This window comes from Sander lucioperca, chromosome 3 (assembly GCF_008315115.2).
Source record: "Sander lucioperca isolate FBNREF2018 chromosome 3, SLUC_FBN_1.2, whole genome shotgun sequence".
Lineage (NCBI taxonomy): Eukaryota > Metazoa > Chordata > Actinopteri > Perciformes > Percidae > Sander > Sander lucioperca.
This window is the reverse complement of record NC_050175.1, coordinates 16338133-16359628: the sequence shown is the minus strand read 5'-3', so window position 1 is coordinate 16359628 and position 21496 is coordinate 16338133. Positions and strand designations below refer to the sequence as shown.

At 40.8% G+C, this 21496-nt stretch overlaps 1 protein-coding gene across 1 annotated transcript in view; it reads right to left on the bottom strand.

Annotated features, from left to right (window-relative positions):
* The window catches only part of kif26ba (kinesin family member 26Ba), an 86104-nt gene that overhangs the window by 41939 nt on the left and 22669 nt on the right, over positions 1-21496 (bottom strand). Inside the window, exons 3-4 of the mRNA XM_035999383.1 lie at positions 17004-17726; positions 6255-6418 (exon numbers count right to left, since the gene is read on the bottom strand). Coding sequence (XP_035855276.1) covers positions 6255-6418; positions 17004-17726 — 887 coding nt within the window. The remainder of the gene's footprint in view (positions 1-6254; positions 6419-17003; positions 17727-21496) is intronic.

Genomic DNA, 21496 nt, shown 5'->3' with positions numbered 1-21496 from the left:
GAAAGACAATAAAGGGTTAAGTGAGAGTGATCTTAAGGAAACCCAGGGGCAGTAAATCTGCAGGCAGTAATTCACCTAACGTGATTTATTGTCATTAATAAAAAACTATTTGAATGTGTCGATGTAATTCCTTTTCTGCAATTTATGAAGCCACAATTCAAACAAGCAGATGTGCTGACAAACTGAGTTACACACAGCAGAAGTATTAACGATATGATGAAATAAAAGACCTCTAAAACTGCTCTGGCAGGGATTCCTGCTCTGTTCTGCTTTAATCTATCAACACATATATTTCTATGATTATAAAAAGAGGAAGAGAGAGAGAGAGAGAGAGAGAGAGAGAGAGAGAGAGAGAGAGAGAGACCTTGCACCCTGACGCACTCTCTGTCAAAGAGCTGTATTCTCACACCATTGGCTTTCAATTAACTGCAGCAGGTTACAGAAATGAGAGCGAGAGGGAGAGAGAGATAGAAAGATAGTGAGAGAGTTAGAAGAGAGGGAGGCAGAGAAGAGAGATGTGGATTCATTGATCCGGAGAACGATGAAGCGTTTCACCATTTGACTAGCTCTCCCAGGAGATTTGTGTGTGAATCTGTATGTGTAGGTGTGTGTTTGTGACTATGGATGTGTGTGTGAGTGCATATAACCTGCAGTATGAAACAAAGCTCCACAAAAAGACCACTAATTGGTTTTTCATTGTGTGCAAGCAGCAAATGTGATCAAAAGCAATTAGGGCTTTTCTTATTGTATCACTTGAACGCTACAAATCTCCCATGGAGCATGAAGATGCATGTGCAGTAGATTATTAAAAAAACTGTATCTTAAAAATAATAATGGTATTACAAATTGTGGCTTCATTTTCACTATGAAAAAGCTCAAGAGAATCTTCTTTAAGAAAGATGTGCTTGAATTAAAATCTACATTTGATTTCTATGTAACAATGGAAACAACAGGCTGCTGCGACTGCTGCAGTGCTGATGCTTGTAAAATGAGACATGACTATGATGGATTCATGCACTTGCTCCCAGGGCAAAATATGTATTAGCTTTTGTGCAATTGTTTTTATAATACACCCTTCAAATTCACCAGCCACATCAATTTCATAATGTGCATCTATTCATATGTGTGTATATGTACTAGTACCCTCTCACCCTGACTGGTTTAATCTATGGCACAATTCAAGCATGGTACACACACACACACACACGAACACACGAACACACACACACACACACACACACACACACACTTGTGCCACCTAATTGGTAGCGTTTAATGACAAGTGGCCTGGGATTTGGCCAAGTGGATCTATTCCAAATCTAACCCTAAAGTGAAGGGCACTTGTTTTCCATCCATCTACTCCATCTCTCTATCCATTAGCTCTTCCTCTGTCACCCCCATCCTTTTATTTGCCCCTTCCCTTCCTCCATTACATTCATTCATTCCTCCACTCTACTCTATAATTCACTTCCCTCCTATTCTTTCAATTTTAAAACCCTCTCACTCGACAATCATCCCCTTATCTTTTACTCTTTTTTGTTCCTCTCCCCCTCATTATTTTGGTTTCATCCTTTGCCTTCTTCTGTGCCTATATATCCACCCATCCATCCCACCATCCATTCAGCCTTCCTTACATGTATTGATCCCTTCATCCATCCTTGCCTCTCTGCCCCTCAGTCCCTTCATGTGTCTCTGTCTTGTTAAGAAGCAGCACAGGTCACAAATAGTCCAGCTACTAACATGCTGTTGCTTTGTTTTCCTCTTCCTTCCACACAACTACAAACACTTTCACTTGACATGTATAAACACTCACTTGAAACACACACACACACACACACACACACACACACACACACACACACACACACACAGCCACACAAACAAACAAACAAACACACACACACACACACACACACACACACACACACACACAGCCACACAAACAAACAAACAAACACACACACACACACACACACACACACACACACACACACAGATACACACACAGCCACACACACAGCCACACAAACAAACACACACACACACACACACACACACACACACACACACACATACAGCTGATTTATGACTGGTGTCTCTGGGCAGTGTTGTTGGCTCAGTAGCTAATTACATTCTATTAACAGGCCGTCAGTGGAGTCAGATATAGGGAGAGACAGAGAGTGTGTGTGTGTGTGTGTGTGTGTGTGTGTGTGTGTGTGTGTGTGTGTGACATTGTGAGGGGTCAGCCAGTGGCTTTACTGACATTATACTATAAATGGACATGTGCATTTACAGTAGCCTCCAATAGCCTCCAAAATCCACCTTACATGCTGTAAGCCTGAGCACTAAACTGTGTTAAAAATGGAGTTAAGATGGCCACATGATACTTCTGTCTCATGTGCACTCTAACATTCATATCACATGTTGGTCTGTGCTACTGCAGATAACTGAGCGGGTCACTATAATCTATCTGAACCATGTGAAATTTGTGTTTCATGTTCGTGCAGCATGCCCTACACCCTTTGTCCGATATGTTTAACAATTCCTAACAAAACAAAATAATTTCAGAATCTAATGTTTTTGAGCTGTCAGTACTTTTAAGAGTTACAAATATTGAATGGATAGAATAGTTAAATTCACTCTCTCTTGCTGCCCTCCCAGTACCTCTAATATTAAAAACAGCAAAACCACTCAAAGAGCAAATGGGCTTCTTCAATGTCAAAATAAAAGACAACCATTTTTAATTACTGTTAAATGACACATGAGCAAAAAACAACACATATGGTTCTGATGTGATCAGACAGTTGATGTTCAAATCACCAATCAGCCACAACCATTATAAGTGTAATTTGGTGGCCAATTATCATTTGATGCAATACTTACTTCAAAAGAGGCAGCAAGAGGTAAACAGAGGCAGAGAAAAAGTGGCCCTCTGGGGCATTGCCCCGTCTCACAGCCATCCTCCATCCAAAATAACAACGCCTTCCCAATTCACTTGGGACCTATTCATTTACTCTGGTCCAGCAACAAACACACACACACGCACTCAGCCAAATCCCCAAAGATCCAATCCTAGGAGCATGCAATAAAAAATTCCTTCACTGATAGAAACTCCCTTCCCCCAGTATGGGAGAGAGAACACACACACACACACACACACACACACACACACACACACACACACACACACACACACACACACACACACACACACACATGCCTAGGCATGTACAGCATGTCTCTATCCTCTAGCCCAGAGTCCCCAGAGGGCCACTGCAGCACAGGAAAGATGGAGCACTACCGTGTGAGTGTGACATATTCACAGACAGATTGGTACTAATGAATGATATAACTCTCGTGCACATTAGCAGAGGTAAAGAAAAGGTCAGTGTGGAGACAGAGAAATTGTTGCAAAAAGAGAGGAGAGGTACAGTGGCCCTGAAGTGCAAATCACAACAGCAATAAGAAAAACGCAACAATAAATCATAAAACACAACGGCAAATAGGAAAACACGACAACAAATAGGAAAACAAAACGGCAAATAGGAAAACACGACAGCAAATAGGAAAACACGACAGCAAATAGGAAACACAACAGCAAATAGGAAAACAAAACGGCAAATAGGAAAACACGACAGCAAATAGGAAAACACGACAGCAAATAGGAAACACAACAGCAAATAGGAAAACAAAACGGCAAATAGAAAAAAAACGAGAGCAAATATGAAAACACAACAGCAAATAGGAAAACACGACAGCAAATAGGAAAACACGACAACAAACATGAAAACACTTCAACAAATCACAAAACACAACAGCATTAACTTCTACCAGAAAAGGTAGGGCCTATCTAGCAGAGGACGGACCCTCCTGATTGGACAGACACACTGTCCGTCCGTTTTGTTTTCCTATTTGCTGTCGTATTTTCCTATTTGCTGTCGTGTTTTCCTATTTGCTGTCGTGTTTCCTATTTGCTGTCGTGTTCTCATATTTGCCGTTTTGTTTTCCTATTTGCTGTCGTGTTTTCATATTTGTTGTGTTTTCCTATTTGCTGTCGTGTTTTCCTATTTGCCGTTTTGTTTTCCTATTTGCTGTCGTGTTTTCAGATTTGCTGTTGTGTTTTCATATTTGCTGTCATGTTTTCATTTTTGCCATTGTGTTTTATGATTTGTTGTTGTGTTTTCATATTTGCTGTCGTGTTTTCATTTTTGCCATTGTGTTTTATGATTTGTTGTTGCGTTTTTCTAATTGCTGTTGTGATTTGCACTTCAGGGCCACCGTAGAGAGGAGAAGAACAAAAGTGAAGCAGGAGAGGAGTAGAAGAAAGTAGAGAGCAAAATGAAAGGCAATTACATGAAGACGAGACAAGGGATGGAAAGAGGAGGATGTGGAGGTAGAAAGGGATCAGCTGAGAGGAGATGTGGTGGACACAGGGATTTTGCTGTGCAGACAGTGAGCCAGACAGTGAGCAAGAGTGTGTGTGTGTGTGTGTGTGTGTGTGTGTGTGTGTGTGTGTGTGTGTGTGTGTGTGTGTGTGTGCGTGTGTGTGCGCGCATGCGTGTGCGTGTGTGCGTGTGTGCGTGTGCGTAATAAGAATGTCTGTATGCAGTCCACGTCTGAGAGTGAAGACCAAGACAGCCATGGGATTTGCCAGCGCTGCATGGCTGCATCAATCGACCATAAACACAGACAAATACGGACACATACACACGTTACCAGAGTCAAAAAAAAAGGTGGCAGAGTGTGCATTGTTGCCATTTGCCAATTACAGTAAACTGAAATCTCACTGCATACACAAATGACAGGAAAATTGCAGACAAATTGTGCGTGTATGGGAGGTTTTGAAAAGCAAACAAACAAACACACTGACACTCTGATTTTAAGAGGAAATTACATATCACAGCGTTAAGGATCTATAGAGAAAGACTGACAGTTAGACACACACACACACACTCACACACATATCCACAGACAGTGACAACTGCATCATTAAACAAACCCTGTTCTTTCACTTAGAAGGTTAATGCTCATAAATCGCCCCAAAGACTGTATGTTTGGAATGTCAACCAGGTGTGTGTGTGTGTGTGTGTGTGTGTGTGTGTGTGTATGTGTGTGTGTGTGTGTGTGTGTGTGTGTGTATATAAAATGGCCTTGTTACCTGACAGTTCAGGGGTCATAGAAAGAAAGCTAAAGTAAGAGTGTGTGCACATGTGTTTGTGCCCATATAATTTACGAGTTGCGCCTGGTCACTGGTGCTTTGAAAGTCAGACAGCACTATGTCTACCACACTTAAGCACATCACTCAAATATCACACAGACAAACACACACTGAATTATCTGCTGATTTTGAGACCATGCCCAGAGAGGAAAGGAGAGGAGAGCGTATGTGTAAAAGTGAGAAGGAAAAACCAGCGGTATCATTTAAAATGTGATTTAAAGCAGCTCATTAGATATGACATCTCAGCAATACTTCAGCCACTGTGACACACTCATAGTCTTGTGTAACCCATGAATAATTTCCTCATTCATTTTAAAATTGCCATGTTTATTCATCAATAATTTACCCAGATTACCCATGTCTTATTTATGTTGTGTCGCTCTGCATTTCTCCAGATTTGATTACACGGCTCATCAACGACTGCTGACTGGATAGTTGTTTCATAAATAAACACACCGAAAGATAAGTAAGTACGCTTATGCACAATATATAGTAGTATTTAATTTTTCCACCACCTTCATCTTACAACATCTTACAATGTAGTTGCTGTTTGTATGGCCATTCTTTCATTCTTTCTGCTCTATCAGACAACTTGAGAGACATCAGCATAACAGTCAGAACGTCTGGACTCAAACCGAGGATGAACTAAACCCAAGGATTAATACGGCACAAAGGGGCTAGTAAAATGCACCTTACACCCTGGTTTTTACTGAAATTAACACGCTTAACATTATCTGTAATACTGATACTTCTAGTTCCCATAATGCTGCTAAATCTTAAAAATATAATGTACCAGTGTTCGTATCAGTGTTGTTTGATTCAATGGCTTTAATTACTTCTGAAAGCCAAAATCAGGATGCTAATTATCATATCTCCTGACCATTAATATTAGAAAGTCTTTCAGTTAAAGGACCAGCATGCTAGCGCTGGGTGGATAGATCAGATAAAACAGGAAGTCAGGTGATCTACCTGCATCTACAGGATGACATGCTCCAGATGTGTACAGCAAGTACTGAATGTGTTGCATGCAGCTTACCTGGCAAAGAAGGAGGCGGCAGCAGAGGTGGTGGTCAGAGCCGTTGTGGTTACAGCTGGCGTGTGAGAAGGAGAGCTTGTGTGTGAAGGAGAGTGTGTGTTGTAGCGGTTCAGGGCAGCCTCTGTCAAACCTTCTCTGGAGTCCTCGGAGATCATCTGAGAAATCTGATGAGAGACAGAGAGATTCAAAATATTTACTCCTGAGGCTACAAAGTGACATGTTTTTTGTGTGTGTCTGTGTTTTGTTGTACCACTAGGAAAAAAAGAACCTCTATCCTTCTCACCCCTCCTCTTTTTTCTCTCTCCCACACAGACATGTGATTATCTCTTGATGACTTTGATCATGTTGACTGTATCTATGTCCTTCATGACAAACACATTACACACACACACACACACACACACACACACACACACACACACACACACTATATATCTCTGCCCTTGACTTTTCCAGATGGTCTGATGAGAGACCGGAGTCTGGTTTCACACTCCCCTTTTGTTTCCTGTTTAGGAATAATTTATGTCCATTCATTTGTGTATTCTGATGCATTTTTGGCTTTAGCAATACTTAAATTTCAACAACTAATTCAATATCTTTCAAAAGACTTCAAAGGGCACTGTCAAATACTTCCTTTATCATTTGATATTTAAACCCCTATCCTCAACATGGCATAGTTCACTTATGCTAAGATATTTTATTTTCATTTCATTTCAGTGTGTGTGGGTTTGTGTTTGTTGTGTCTAAGTGTGTGTGTGTGTGTGTGTGTGTGTGTGTGTGTGTGTGTGTGTGTGTGTGTGTGTTTGTGTGTGTGTGTGTGTGTGTGTGTGTGTGTGTGTGTGTGTGTTTTTTCCTTGGCAGACAGACAGCAGATAAGCTATCTGATGTTTACAGTGAACCCACAGCAGAATGTTGTCTGGGAGCAGTGCTCTCTCTCACTGCTGCAGCTCCTCTTTTCAGCTGGTCTCTGTTTTAGCTACAGAGTGAGACCTCTTTTCTTCTTCTTCTTCTGTACTATCTTTGATTGCACTCGCACACGCGCAGTAGCTCAGATGTAGATCATGTCAGCTAGCTAGCTCCATAGACAGTAAAAGAAAGGCTGTTTCTACAACTTCGGTCAGTTACAAGGCAGGATTAGCTGGGAGACTTCTAAATGAGGGCCCACATGTAAGTAGTTCTTTTGTAGATTATAGTGAACTTGTGTGTGTTGTAGCAGTGCTTTGCTATTGAGAACGAGGTAGCATGCTAGCGTTAGCATTAGAGTTAGCGTTAGCATGCTAACGCTACGAGCTAATGGTTGCGGTTAGCCAGCTCGTTTCGGCTTGTGACGTCACAAGCCGTGCCGATTTTGAACAGCTCACCCAGAGACTGAAGGCAGGACACATTCAGAAACTGTATCTCACTCAAAACAGCATGGATGGATTTTTTTGTGTGGAAGCACCAGAGACACAAAAGAACACCCCAAATCCCAGAAAAAGTGTTTTTTTCATAATATGGGCACTTTAAACTAATGTATTTCAATGGGAAGCATCTTTCGTGATCACAGCATGATTCTTTCTGCCAGTCGGGCTGCAGCAGAGAAGCTGTATACAGCTTTGCTATTATTGGTATTTTTAGCCCTATAACCACTGTTTTAATCAACATTTATTCACAAGATCTCATCATGGTTTATCATGGTATTTCTTTTAATGTTATTATTTACAGCAGTCTGTCTTACAGCATACTGTAAAATTTCACCGGTAATAAGACCGAAATAATATTATTAAAATAAATAAATGAATACCATAACATCTAAATAAATGTTGATAGATGTAGCGTTATAGTTATATATCATCATTATTATTTATATCAATAAACAACAAAGCAATTCAGCTTCCCATAAGACCGAAATAATAACATTAAAAGAAATACATATAACCATGATACGATCTCGTGAATAAATGTTGATTAAAACAGCGGTTATAGGGCTAAAAATACCAATAATAGCAACGCTGTATACAGCTTCTCTGCTGCAGCCCGACTGGCAGAAAGAATCATGCTGTGATCATGAAAGATGCTTCCCATTGAAATACATTAGTTTTAAAAACGTGCTGATCTTAGGGCGGCCTCTGGCTCAGCCAGTAAGAGCGTGCGCCCCATGTAGGCTGAGTCCTTTGCAGTGGCTCGGGTTCGAGTCTGACCTGCAGCCCTTTGCTGCGTGTCGTCCCCACTCTTTCTTTCCCCCTTTCCTGTCTATCCACTGTCACTATCGAATAAAGGGAAAAGCCCCCAAAAAATAATCTTTAAAAAAAGAAAAAAAAACGTGCTGACCATCACGAAAAAAATGAGATAAACGTGCCCGTGTACACGAATCAATAGATTTAATTACGTGAACATTTCACAAACTGCCATGAGACTGGGTTGTCTCCTCTCTCCACTTGTTTTTTTTTTTATAATCAATTGAATTTCATTCTCTCTGTCCCTTTGATCTGCCATCTTAAGCTTTTCACATTTGTCCTTTATTATTGGATCATCCTTCAGGGCATTTGTCCTTTATTAGATAGTATGCAGGGAAGAAGGACAGGGAGGACGAATAGAGAGAACTTTGAACTCATAACACTGTAAAGAAATAGAATTTGCTGTGCCTGTGTGAGCAACTGTTTTAATCAGATGTATGGTATATACACAACAACTTTGTATGCATGCATCTATATAGCTAGGTTTTTCTTTACATTGTTTTTTGGCATTTGCCTTTATTACACAGCTGGAAGTATAGATATGGAAAGGAAATGTGGAGAAAGAAAGGGGGTTATGACATAAGGTCCCTCGGCGGAGTTGAATGTTGCGATTATATGGTATGTGCCTTAACCACTAGGCCACTGGATGCCCCCTATCTATGTACATGTATATGTATCTAGATATCTGAGAGAGTGACCAAATTGTTAAATTCATATGCATCCTTGGAGCAAACACATATAAAAGAAAACACATTTCATAGCTTGTTGTCCAAAATCTCTTCATCTCTCCCTCTTGTCAAAATGAACAAAGGGAGAGATTTAAAGTTTTGTTGCATATGTGTGTGTGTGTGTGTGTGTGTGTGTGTGTGTGTGTGTGTGTGTGTGTGTGTGTGTGTGTGTGTGTGTGTGTGTGTGTGGGTCTTTGGTCCAGATTCATAAAATGCTGCAGACACACACACACATAAGCATTTATGTGCCACATTAAACTGCTTCGTATGCGAGTGTGTTTTGCATTAGTTTGTCACTTTGTGCACAGATGTGTGTGCATGTTGGTGTGTAGGCAACCCATTCCTGAAACATATATGGATTATTGATCATAGTTCTTTATGTGCTGCCAGCAGCCAGACAGCAGAGCACCTAAATCATTACCCCACGCTCCAATAAAGGAACTGCAGCTTATGTGAGAGTAAATCTGCGAGCATGTATGTCTATTGTGAGCATGTCTGTGCATGTCCTTGTGTGTGCATGTGTCTGCACTTCTCTGCACCTGTGTGTACGTGTGTGTAAATCAACTACACTGTGCGTATATTTACTGCTGAGGGCTCCTGGGGTCCAAGCACGCAGCCCACTGCCTTGATAAATGACCTATTGTAAATGAGATGCCTTTATACTTTATATACCATTCTCCCTATGCACCTACATGCATTTCAAATGCTCAGGCTTAGCTTGAGACCCCTGAATTATTGAAGGAGTCGTGAATGTATGGAACAAAGGTTCAGTAAGCTACATGGAATACCTGTGCATTTGTGCTGGTTACTTGTATATCCTGATTAATGGGAAGAGGAAAACTACCAGCACAGTGTGAGAGAAATGTCCCCACAGAGGGTTATTATAATGTGGGCTGAAAACTGGAGTAAAGGTGGTTAAATAATATGTGGCTGTCAGCAATATAGACTGCACGGAGTGGACAGATTCTATGTTTTACTCTGTACCTCCCATTGTCACCAAAAAAGTGCAAAAACCATATGCTCATTCATTTCATCTTGCTGTGCTTGTGTCAGAAACAGTGGTGTGCTGATGGGTTATTATGCTTCATGCATCTCATTAAACTAGCTATTGTAAGAGAGCTGACAAATTAGGCCTGCATCTGAACTATGGCGAACAGAAAATAAATGAACAGCATGATAATTCCTGCACAGTCACCTGGCTAATGCTTTGACATGGATGGCATGTTGGGTAATGTAGTTTAAATAAATTATGTTTTTGTTGTTCCTGTTGGTTGTTATGAGGTTGTTACACTTGTTCCATTCAGAATTCCCAACAGGATATACAGGCTGAGATGCTCTCTCTCTAAATGTTTTACCATAAATTAGATTGAATTACACTGGATGAGACTTTAATGATCCCTATGGGGATATTAGGTCATTGCAGCAGGAGAGACAAGGATTTAGATAACACCAGGACAGAGAGAGTGCTGAGGATAATACAACAGCCAAATGTGTGAAAAGCATGCAGAAAATCAATGAAAACACAGCCTCTGACCATGTTTTTATAGAACACCTGGTCCTGAGATTGTACCTGTCAATGAGGGACTCTGATGAATGTGATATCAGATTTCCCTAAAAGGACAGAATAAAAAATAAAAATAAACACTTAGACTCTCTCATCCCTCCTCTTTCTTTACACTACAGCACTTTCCCAAACCCCGTTCTCTCTCTGCTCTTAGAAAAAGGTAAAAGCTGGCTCATTCATCTTCATTACAACACAAACGCCATTTCCCCAGCATTCACCTTCCCCATCTGTCACTCTTACATTTATTTTATTTTTCCATCCTTTTCCAACCACATGCTACAGGCAACCAACATAACATTTGTGCCTTAAATTTCATGCTTGTATGAGGAAAATGAAGATAAATGGTGTGCCTTAGTGTGTCCATGTGGTCCTGCCTGCTTTCATCAGGGGAATACAATCTGTAAAACAATCTAAATGCTTACTGCAGTAGAGTGGAGGAAGAGAGAGAGCCTGCCCCTTCAGGATTAAAGTGGGGTACAGAATTGGGGCAGAAACACACACAAAAGTAGTAAGTGAGCAAATGGAACAGGGTGTTTATATTTTATAGTAGAAACAGAGAAAGTATGTGAGACAGAGAGGGAAGGAAAAGAAAGCAAGTAAGAAAACTTAAAATTAAAAAAAAATAGACAAAACACAGGGAAATGAATTGTTGGGAGAGTGGAGGCAAGAAAGAAATGAAAGAGTGGGAGGAAATTATAGATATACAGAGAGCGAGAGAGAGAGCATAGGTGATGCAGCGCAGGGTGATTGAATAACTAATGCTTCAACATATGTACAGCATGTTGTATAACCAAATCAGCGAAGGCCTCAGGGCTACATAATGTATGCCAAAATACAAACTTTTAAAAGAGAAAATAATGACAGGAAGAAATGTAGCTTTATATACATTCACTTTTCAGTGCAGATGACTTTATGGAATAGCAGAGATAATAAGTAGTATTATTTTGCATTTCAGAACTGTTTTTAAGTACATATTAACAATGGAAAGCAATTCTTACCAGTGTATCTTGATTGGGAATCAAATGAATGCAAAGAAAGTTACTTTATGAAGTTGACTTTAAGATTTGTATTTGTTTATTATTTATTTATTTATTTATTTATTTATTTATTTATTTAGTTAGTTAGTTATTTAGTTATTTATTTACTGTAAACAAAAGAAAATGTGTGAATCTAGTCACACATTTGAGTCTAGAGTCAATATAGTGTGCAGTAACTCCTAAATAATTTTGATTACTTGCTGACGTCCAGTGATCACCGGTTAATGAGACAGCGTTTGCAGCACATGGCAGCATTTCCAGTTGGGCTGCTTTCTCCGTGTCGTACAGGCTGTGTATGCGTGAAACTACTGTCCCCCTTGACGGCAATATATAAGACGGGTCAAAACACGCCAAGCGTAGTCTTTAAGACCCAAGTCTTCTACGATGCTAACAGGTCTGCAGTTAGTTGCCACCCATTTCGCAAGCGCTGTAGTAATTTTTTGGGATTTGGTTTCATCCACAGGTCGGCAACTAGTAGCACTCTCCACTCACGTTAACTGTACTACTATGCTTAGCCTCGTAGGTGGTAGCTCAAGCTTGACGTGCTAAAGGTGATATTTTAATTCGGTTTTACACAATGTGCATATGGCTTTTGACTTCTGAGCCGTCCGGGAGTTTTGGAAAATAAAAAGCACCATTCAGAATTGTGTTGCTGCTGTCTTTCTCCATCATGCCTGCAGCAGTAGGATGTGTTACGAGGAAGTATGGCAGCTTGATGATAAGTAAAGGCCCTTTACATCGCGATTAAGGCATTAATGCTGACAGCCCTAATAATAAGACATACTTTCTGACACTCTTATGATTGAAGTTATACAACAAAATAAACACTACTTTTCCAAAAGCTGTAAGCTAAGCATGCATGCACTTATCATGCTTTTATTTTATGCAGTTATGCAGCAACACAAAACTATATGTCAGATCTCAATGCTGTCCTCTCTGTTGGCAATTGAGCATGTGCACTGCTCTCTCAAAGAGGACCTAAGGGGACCTTGGCTGGAGTAATTACAGTAATGGAATACACAATTTGTTTTGCGAGCTTGGCCAGCTAGTCAACCTTTATTTTAACTGATGAGATAGGAGACACTAAACTAAATCTACATACCTGTGGTAGAGTGTACACTTGGGGCATTGTACTCCTATATATTTTTTCTTATGAAACAGTTACTTTGTATGTATGTATTTTTTTTTCTGTTTATATTGTTTATGCTGCTCTTTTACTTTCCCCGCCCAGATTTATCATGCTGGTCAAGGAATCGAACTGGCGACCTTCCAGTCATAAGCTTCTCTAACCTTTAGGCCACCACTGCTGTCCTAATTTACCCTGAAGGTATTCAGCTAAGTCTGGCAGTGTTTGGAAGTGGATGTTTAGCTTATTTTGTTCAAAATATGACAGTTTGTGTGTGTGTGTGTGTGTGTGTGTGTGTGTGTGTGTGTGTGTGTGTGTGTGTGTGTGTGTGTGTGTGTGTGTGTGTGTGTGTGTGTGTGTGTGTGTGTGTGTGTAATATAAAAACACAACAAACAGAAACACAGTAAACACACATGACACTGTATAAACCGGTTTTCTATTAGCTGCTTGAAGGACAGAGCTAGGGCAAAGAGACAATGTTAGATTCGTTGTCTCATGCCAGAGAAGGAGTGTGACACACACACACACACACACACACACACACACACACACACACACACACACACACACACACACACACATTATCACCACTATAAGAGCCCAAAAAAGTAAATAAGCAGTTGATATGGACCAGCTTTTTATTTATTGAACCGTTTCTGTCAGTAAAAAGGTACAGTAATGGCTAATGTGACACAGTTCAGTGTGTTGCAAAAGGACATATTGGTTCTGTGTTGTTTCTTTGAGCAAATTAAAGGCATATATATCATTGAGCACACTGCTGTATGTTGTCACCCAGTGGTTTTAATGCTTGAGCCTTTGATTTATGTTCACCAGCATCTTGGTCAGTTACTTGACTCAGGAATACAACATTTGTCAACCAGCTGGATCGTAAATCAGTTCTAATGGAGAACTTCTTAAAATCCAAACTGACTTACGTGAGGTTTACGTGAGGTTTACCAATTTTCATATCCACTGCTGTGCCATTCACATCTCTAGTCCATTATGATGTGTTTATACAACTTGCACTTTACTGTGTTTGTATTGTATATGGAGAGAATGAGTATTACCTTGAACCCTTGAACCTTGACATGTACAGCCAGTCTAAATGGGGAAAGTTTAGTGTTAGGTTGGAGTTTTGCCTAATAAAATATATGTGTTAATCAAGATTTTAACATGAAATGATTTCAAATCCTTTAAAAAAATGGGTGTGGCCTTCATCGGCTCACTCATCCCAGTATGTTACCTGGCTGATTCACACCTAGTCCGTTATAATCAGTCTTCCTTGTTCTTACTGATTCAGCATTTTCCATTTGTCCTATACTTCTTGTGGGACCAAAAAGAAAAGTCCTAATAAATATAAAATGTTGAGGTTGTCACCTCCTAGATTGCTGACCCAGCAAGATTTTAATGTCAGCTACACAGGCAGACAGGTCGCTTCTGTTCTTTATCTGCCTCTGCAGCGCCCTCCCTTCTATCAGCTCTCCTCTCTGTCTGTTGTTGTGCTACCTCTGAACAGGACTTTATTGGTGATTTTTATCAGTAAAAGTGAATAAATTGGGTGCCTGGATAGCTCAGTTGGTAGAGCTGGCGCCCATATATGGAGGTTTACTCCTCAACGCAGCGGGCCCTGGTTCAACTCCGACCTGCGGCTATTTGCTGCATGTCATTCTCCCTCTCTAATATGAATAAATCATATAAGACCATACCAGTGTTGCTGTTGGTAATATTCTTGTAGAGCAACACCACATTTCCCATAAAGCCCACTGATTCTGGGTGCAGATTTTCAACTCATTTTCCCTGCTGTTGTTCCACTTGTGTTTGTTTTCTCTTCCGCTTTGCTGAAGGGTATGAACTTGTTGGAAGAGATTTCTCATCTGCCATTATGAGAACTTCCGAAAGCTCCACTGATGTTAAAACATGAACAGCAATCCTTGTTTGATGTTTTGTGCTGTACAGCAGTAAAGCTAGCTTGACAAGCCAGACCCACATCAAGATGTTGGGTCTGGGAACTCACCATTGGCAGGGCTCAATCCAAGGGGCGGGATAAACGGTTGTCTTTCAAATTCCCTCTGCACGCAATAGGATAGCGCTACAACCAACCAGAGCAACGAAGAAGGTAGCGGAGCTAGTTGATAGATTAAACTTTTGCCGTATCTGGTCGGCAAAACAATGTGATTGGCCCGGCCAGAGTTGGGTTTTTCCAGCTCGCAAGCCAACGGAGAGTTGCTAGTAAAGCAGCAGTAAATCAACAATATCCACTCAGCGATGTGTTCATAAACACTGATGTCTCTATAATGAAATGTGTCTTATTCTTATTCTCTCTTATTCTAAACCCATCTCTCTAACATTCTCTTCATCCTCTCTGACCACATCTCTTTATCTTTCAATTTCTCTTAAATTTCCTGCTTTCTACTTTCTGATCCCATTTTTTGATCATCTCTCTGCTTAGCTCCTCCTATTTCTCTTTCTCTCTCAGGGGTGAGTCTAAACGAGGGTGATTTATTATCGCACTGTTTCTCCTTTCCTGCTGAAACACCATTACTGTCAAAGTCACAGCGCAAACACTCATACTCACTAACATTTTACAATCATCCAACACATGGATTGGATACTACCTCCAATACAGAACACAAAAATATTAGCACGAGTAAATGCACGCACACTGGCACACAGATGCTGACATCCAAGTTGTTTGAACACACACAACACAACAAGACACTCACACACAAATACATTTGTGAAACTGAATGCAAACAGATACATATGCTGAGGAACAGGCTTTCTTTCTTGCTAGCTAACTGTCATCTAAACAATGTGATATTATGAAAGGCAATATTAAGATGACATTAAAAAGAAATCTTGTTTGCAAGGGAAACATGGTAAAAAATCAACACATTCATGAATGTTGCAGACCAACTTGAGGCAATGTATCAATGTTGGAATATAATAAAATCATATAAAAGAAGAAGCAAAATCATTATTAATTATCTAATTACTGTAATTTAATTTAAATTTGGCAAAATAGATATACTGTTTCAGATTTGAACACCTTCACTTTCATTTCCACAAAGACAGGCCAGAATACATAAAGGCTCTTATTAATTTCTGACCGAAACAATTCGAAAGACTGTACAAAGTAATTTCCACCTATCTGCATCTGATTCAAGTCACGTAATGAATAAAAATGTAAAGAGTGTGGGGAAACAACAAGATAGAAGAGCTGAACACAATGTGTGAGAAAGACAGGAGAAATAATAGGGGAGAAGGAAAGAAAGAGGCAATAGGAATAAGAGAGAGAGAGAGAGAGAGAGAGAGAGAGAGAGAGAGAGAGAGAGAGAGAGAGAGAGGGAGAGAGAGCGAGAGAGAGTGAAGGGGTACTGTGGGTGTGTGACATAGAATCCCCAGAGTTCTAATTATCACCGTATGAATTATTACATCTGTAGAACACATTCATACACACATGTTAACACACACACACACACACACACACACACACACACACACACACCTCTGGATCTCCCCTGCAGTCTCAGCTCTCCTGCCTTCCTCCATACACCTATAGACCACACATCACCTGAGGCATTTTCTCCCTCCTACCATCTTCCTCTCTTATCTACTCATGATCCCTCTCTTTACGTCTCCTCCTAAAACCTCCTTCTTTTATGTCTCCATTTTCAATTTGAAAATGTATAGCATTACAGACTATATGGCAGCATTTTTCATTGCTAGTCTACAGGAGAATAGGGGAGATCAGATAAGATAAGAGGAGAGGAGAGGAGAGGAGGCTTTTTGTTTACGTTGCAACAACATACTAACAACAACTAACATTTCAGAAGTCAGGTATTGTGGTTGATGACTAACAAGGTCACACTCCAGAAGGTAGCAACACCTGCAAGCTGAAAAATTAAAATGTTGCACTTCCTGTCTTTGGTTGTCAGACTCGCATCAAGAGATGTATTCATCTGCATGCTGCTCAAACACACACACACACACACACACACACACACACACACACACACACACACACACACACACACACACACACACACACACACACACACCTCTACAAGTAGCTTACCTGGTATGGATAAAGTGTAACTCCTCCATTAGTTCGGTTCAGGTGCTGATGGGCCTGCAGAGCTGCTGTACTCAGTACTGCTCCACTCCCGTTATTACTGCTGTTACCACTATTGTTGCCAGGGCTGTTTACTCCAGTCACTGGTTGTTGTTGTTGTTGGGAACCAGCTTTTCCTGAACTGGGAGACACATTCCTTCTGTCCACTCCACCTCCAAGCCCCAGGGAGCTGGGCTTGGACCCCAATCTGTGCCCTGGGCCTTGAGGTTGTGGGTTTATGGGAGAACAGCTGGACGTTTGTCCCACCGAGGGACTCCAATGGCTGGGATTGGATGGTCCGTGGCACGGGCTGGGTGTTGGGGTCTGGCTGGGGCTTGGAGAAGGGGACTGGGAGGACGAGTGTGAAACGGCAGCAGCAGCTGAGGAGGAGGAGGAAGGAAGAAAAGGAGGAATCCAATCCCGTAACCCAGGACCTCCTAGTGCTCCAGATGCTCCCATTGGACCCGGAGGTCCTTGAGATCCATATCGTCCGATGAGGGCCGGAGGGGAGGATGGTGGAGACAAATCCCACTGGTCAAGAGTGAGGACCATGCGCACGGCTTCCTGTTTGAGCTGAGTAAGGTGAGTGGCGCAGACATCACAGCGACTGTCACGTTCGTTCCATGCCCGTCGAGAACTGTTGGGCACTTGAAGCTTATCATGAAGGAGGAGAGAGAAGGAGGGATCCTGGAAGGAGAGAGAGAAACAGAAAGCAAAGATTTAGACTGGTGTGTGGAGGAAAAAATCGAAGCAAAACAAAGCTGTTGTTTTGAGCTGCACTGGAGAATTTAATTGACCTGGAGGAGAGGAGAGGAGGGGAGAGGAGAGGAGAGGAGAGTTGGAAAAATCATGACTTTGAATAATTATAGAAAATCCAAGACACATTGCCTTGTAGCCTGGTCGAAGATGTGTAGAGAAACACACAAACAAACACACACACACACACACACACACACACACACTAAAAAAGCCTTAGGGTTAAAGGGTAAAAGTGTCACAGAAGCTGGCAGCAAGGAGAGTCCTTAAAAGGTGCACTATGAGTTCCTGCATGACGTCACTTCTGTTGACGTTCCAAGTAAATTTCAAACAAAACAGAGCAAGCTCGCCCCTCCCCCCATGTTTCCGTTACTGTCATGACTAACTGACTAACTGTCACTAACCTCCACCCCCTTCCCCAACCATCTTGTCAGTGTTTGGCTAGAACGGGTTTGTTGTATTTAAGTGCACAGCCTGTGCCTCTAGTGTTTGTTTGACATTTACGACCCCTGTGTTGTCTCCCGAGACCGGGCTTTTTCACAGTGTGTTCAGGGGGCAGGCAGCTAGTGGATCAAGGAGAGATGCCTACGATTTGAGACAAAAATGAAATTGCGCTGAAACCATGCAGGAACTCATAGTGCACCTTTAATACAGAAATGAAAACAACTGACCTTCTACTCACTCTCTATTTTCCTCTCCCTTCATTCTTTCTCAGCATGAATTTTGCTACTGTGCAGCATTGTGTGTGTTGAGTTCATGCATTTGAATCATCTGTAAAGCATCTGGGTGCAATAAATACTGAAAATGTAAAAGATAAAACAGCAGCCATTTTTTTTATTCATACAAGAGGTTCATTGATTGACTTTCAATTTCTAGCAATGAGGAAATTACAACATGTATTTCCCATAAAAGGCAATAAAAACCATTTGATGAAGAGGGAACTACTCAGTAAAAGTGACATGAACTATTTCGCATGCATTCATGCCGCTACAAAAATTGGGCCCCTTGTGTACACAGGCCAACAGGCCAAAGTAATGGAGTATGGAGGCTGCCCAAAGTGTAAGATCATGTGTAGGCCTAAAGTGGTTTATAGCATTATAAGATTGGTCACAGTGTGAAAAAGTGCCAACCTTTCTATTTCTGGTGCATTGCTTTTGTTCGCAAACATTACACAGTCAACTCTATATTTGGGGTTGTTGTGGCTCAGAAGCAGAGCGGGTCCTTCAATCACAAGATTGGCGGTTCGATTTCAGCAGTTCAAAGTCTGCATGTTAAAGTGTCTTTGAGCAAGACACTGAACCCCAAGTTGCTCGCTGGGCGCTGCTATGTGGCTGTCCACTGTTCCTAATGCTTAGGATGGGTTAAATGCTGAGATAGAATTTAACTACATTGTACTGTACGATTGTATGTAACAAATAAATAAGGTTTATTCTTCTATTAAAGCTCCTTTTATCTGTGTAATCCATCAAACAGCTTCTAAACACTACAATGGTTCCACTTTCACCACAAACCGCAAATTCACCTTTTCTAGTGAGTACAGACTGCCAGGCTTGCAGGTTTCCAAGAATGCCCATATAAAATATATCATCATTCAAGATTTGATATAAAAGTGTGACACAAACCACAAATGCAATCTTCTCTGTCATTTAAACAAAAAATCTAAAAAAAAAAACAGAATCACTAAAAAATGCTAAATGTATTGTTCTCTCTCTCTCTCTTTTCTCTCCTTATGTTGGCCCACTGCATGTTTCCCTTTGTCTCTCTGTCAGTGTTTGGCTGGTGAAGCTGTGTGTGTGTGTGTGTGTGTGTGTGTGTGTGTGTGTGTGTGTGTGTGTGTGTGTGTGTGTGTGAGTAATCCTAGTGTGCTTTCTTGTGTGCAGGAATCCGCACATTTGTCCAATTTGGTTGTGCAGTTATCTGTGCCTGCGTGCATAAATGCATGAGCATGTACAGGTATGTGTGTGTGTATGTGTGCATGTGTTTTTCCAGACTAATTGGAGCAAAGCTCGTAAAGAGCAAAGCCGCTCGAAATCTCCTGCCACGACTCTCTGGTCTTAATATCAAAGTTAACAAGAAAAACACACGCACACCCGATACACATCTGTGTCTTAAGCTCATTTGACTCGCTTAAAAATATTTCTTCTGTTTTTTTCCACAAAGCATTAGGCACTTCATCTGAACAATTTCATTATATAGAAATAGTTTTTCCTTATTAAAGTCTGGCTTTACTCGAGGCCCTTAAGACTCGTGGTGTGATTACTGTAAAATGACTATGTGTGACGTTATGAGCTAATTGTCAGTGTAGGTGTAGTGTTAGCGTATCATCAGCGAGAGCATGTCTGCTTAGGAGCTCTGAACTTCAACATCTGTGGTAGGTTGTACCAACTCACTTGATAACTGTAATTATCTTCCTGCTTTCAACCAACCCACTTCTTCTGTAACACTAAGGCCAGGTATCTATGTAGGCCCTCGCCCTTTTCTGCACAAGTGCTACAAGTGTTACAGCAAACGGAGTTTATGGTTACATGTAAAAATCATCTCATCCTATTGTAACTTGGGTTAGACAGTAAACACCTTATCTGAACATACATACAGTCTCCTCCTAAAATAAGATTTGTCACATTCTATTATTTTGTTATTCTGTGCACATTCCTCCCTAGAGATAACATGAAATATTTTCTGTGAAACAGCTTTCTCTTGAACGATGGCTATTACCTGCATCCCATTACATTCACCGTCTTCTCAAAAACTGTTATCGTAAAAAATATTTTTTCAAATTCCACATTTGCAGCTGCATTTCCCATGTGATTGATTTAACAACAGAAACCAAACAGAACAGTTTAACCACTAAGATGTAGTGTCGGGATGTAGAATAATAGCAGCATAAAAACAATGCTAATTACCAATTACACATGTTCAACCATAGTAGAAACAGCAAACGCATTACTTTATTTGAATATCTCAGTGCATCAGGCCAGGAAAGAGGCTGTACATGTACAGGATTAATCAAAGTGATGGGAAGGCACTCTTTGTTTAGTGAAGCTTAATCAATACATAAGTTATAGAGATGAAGCATGTGCGTCTAATCAATAGGCATGTGATGGACACAGGTTATCTCTCAGCAGATTTAGACAATCAGAAATAAAGATAGAGAGACAGATGATTGACAGGGAAGACAGAACAATAGAGGGTAAATAATGAGTGACTGACAGATAGCACATATAAACAGATACGTGAACAGACAGCTTTCTTCTTTATATAATCAACTGTTTAAATCATATTCCACATTGACGAAACAAGTTTACAACTATATATATATATATTTTTTTTTTTTTGTTTCTCTTAAAAAGAGCTTAAAGGGCAGCGTAGAATGGGGGGGGGGGCTTCTTGGTGGACCATATGCTCATAATGTAATGAGAGCCTGTTCATAAGGAAAAGAGAGTGAATGTACCGTACTGTCTGCCACACACAAATAAGACTCTATCAGTAACAAGCCTGTTACCTTGTGTGTTACCGTGTGTGTGTGTGTGTGTGTGTGTGTGTGTGTGTGTGCGTGCGTGCGTGCGTGCGTGCGTGTGTGTGTGTGTGTAAGGGTGTGTTCACACAAAGCAACATTTCATCTAATCTAATGGTATAATGCAGCCTCTCAATTTGAGCGCTGCCTGCTAGGCTATGTCAACAAACCACGAGACCACAAGATA